The sequence below is a fragment of a genome, unplaced genomic scaffold, assembly GCF_019419815.1.
Source record: "Pyrus x bretschneideri cultivar Hongxiangsu unplaced genomic scaffold, Pyrus_bretschneideri_v1 Contig31, whole genome shotgun sequence".
Classification (NCBI taxonomy): domain Eukaryota; kingdom Viridiplantae; phylum Streptophyta; class Magnoliopsida; order Rosales; family Rosaceae; genus Pyrus; species Pyrus x bretschneideri.
In genome coordinates, this window is record NW_025999624.1 from 798,559 (window position 1) to 800,571 (window position 2,013).

A 2,013-nucleotide genomic window follows, 5' to 3' on the forward strand; every position below is an offset into this window, starting at 1 on the left:
CATGATCGGCTAGTCGTTTGACAACGGTCACTGAAGTTTTTCGCTGATTTTGACCACGGTGGCCAGAGTGAAGCTGAGGGACTTGCAGGCGAGGAGCTGCATGGATGGAGAGGAAGAAGTGCCTTGTCGTGTTCCGTCACTTTCTCTTAACCTCTCTTACTGACTTCATGTTCTTTTGTTGCAGAAAAAGGGAGCGGAGCTCTTGGATTTGATTGGAAATTCACAGGGTGGTGTTGGACTTGCAGCGGCGGCCATGCTGATTGGGGCAAACCGGGTCATACCTATCAACCTCCAAGGTCATAGTCTCCAAGCACTCAGCATGGTAAACATGTCCACATACCAACACAGAAACCACTGAAGTGTCGCTGCCAGCAATAATTTTCTGGCCGCTCCATGAAGATCTCTCTGTTAAGAGCTTTGAGTAGACACCACAAGACTGCAAATCTATGGAAGGAGAACACGAGAACCTGCTGCTTGATCCACTTAGGTTTCCATGGATAGAACCAAAGTGCTCACTGTCAAAAGACAATCTTTCACTTTGAGAATACGCTACGAGCTTAGAAAAGGTACGCATTGACCAGCCATCAGAAGACCCGCCTAGAGATCCAGTTGCCAATTCATTGCTGCAAGTGGAGAGTACAAATGATTGCCTTCCTTCAGAGATTGAGTTGTTATTTGGAGATTTTAATCCCAATATCCGACTATCAGAAACCTGTCTCAACAGTTGATGTCCTGGTAATTGATACCGCACTTGAACCCAGTAGGGCACCAATCCACAAACTGGATTGTTCTCTTGGTCTTGATGGTGGCCATAGCGGCATTCACATCCTTGGGAACGACATCACCATGGTACATCAAGCAGCAGGCCATGTACTTGCCATGGCGGGGATCACACTTGGCCATCATGGAAGCAGGCTCAAATGCACTGTTGGTGATCTCAGCCACCGAGAGCTGCTCGTGGTACGCCTTCTCAGCAGAGATCACCGGAGCATACGAGGAAAGCATAAAATGGATCCTGGGGTATGGAACCAAGTTAGTCTGGAACTCGGTCACATCCACATTCAGAGCTCCGTCGAACCTCAACGACGCTGTCAACGAAGAAATGACCTGAGAGACTAGGCGATTCAGATTGGTGTAGGTAGGACGCTCGATGTCGAGGGACCTGCGGCAGATGTCGTAGATGGCCTCATTGTCGAGCAACACAGACACGTCGGTGTGCTCCAGCAGAGAATGGGTGGAGAGAACACTGTTGTAAGGCTCCACAACAGATGTAGAAACCTGAGGAGAAGGGTACACAGTGAATCCCAGCTTGGATTTCTTTCCGTAGTCAACCGAAAGCCGCTCCAGAAGCAATGATCCGAGACCCGATCCGGTACCGCCACCGACGGCATTGAAGACCAAGAACCCTTGAAGACCGGTGCAGTTGTCAGCGAGTTTCCTGATGCGGTCGAGGCAGATTTTGCGAGCGCCGACGAGGGAGATGCCGTCGCCGTCCGATTTGCAGCGCCAGCCAACGTGGGTGGGGCTGGAGGCGATGTTGGTGTTGCAGAGGAATTTGATGATGGTGACCTTGGTGAGGTCAGGCGAGGTGGAAGGAGTAAGAGCAGCCGGCGCCAATCGAGATCGGAAAACCATCTGGAGAAATAGACGGTCATCCTGTTTTCAGGGGGGGAGGGTTCTCCACTTTACCATGTCATCTGATTAGATAGATGTTGACGATGATGATGGTGCTGGATTGGACCCCGTGGCAATAAGTGGCTTGAGAAATTAGGGGTGACTTTGCGTTTACTCCTCCCTCTTCACCTCAATACTTTAATCACACCACTTTGATGTTATTTGGGCCGAGAAGGAATTTATATATATATGTATATATATATATATATATTTTTTTTTATTTTTTTATTTTTTTATTTTATTTTATTTTTTTTTTATTTTTTTATTTTATTTTATTTTTTTATTTTTATTTTTTGAAACCAACAACATGTAATTTTTTGTACAAAGAACGTAATAATA

At 46.8% G+C, this 2,013-nt stretch overlaps 1 protein-coding gene across 1 annotated transcript; it reads right to left on the minus strand.

Moving 5' to 3' along the window:
• Positions 1-702: 702 nt before the first annotated feature.
• LOC103930139 (tubulin alpha-4 chain-like) lies at positions 703-1,650 on the minus strand. Its single transcript, XM_048590219.1, has one exon. The coding sequence runs from the start codon at positions 1,633-1,635 to the stop codon at positions 718-720; it is 918 nt and encodes a 305-aa protein (XP_048446176.1). The 5' UTR covers positions 1,636-1,650; the 3' UTR covers positions 703-717.
• Positions 1,651-2,013: the final 363 nt, after the last annotated feature.

Bases quoted from the DNA above. Each gene is read 5' to 3' on its own strand.
- LOC103930139 (XM_048590219.1), bottom strand. From the start codon at position 1,635: ATGGTTTTCCGATCTCGATTGGCGCCGGCTGCTCTTACTCCTTCCACC.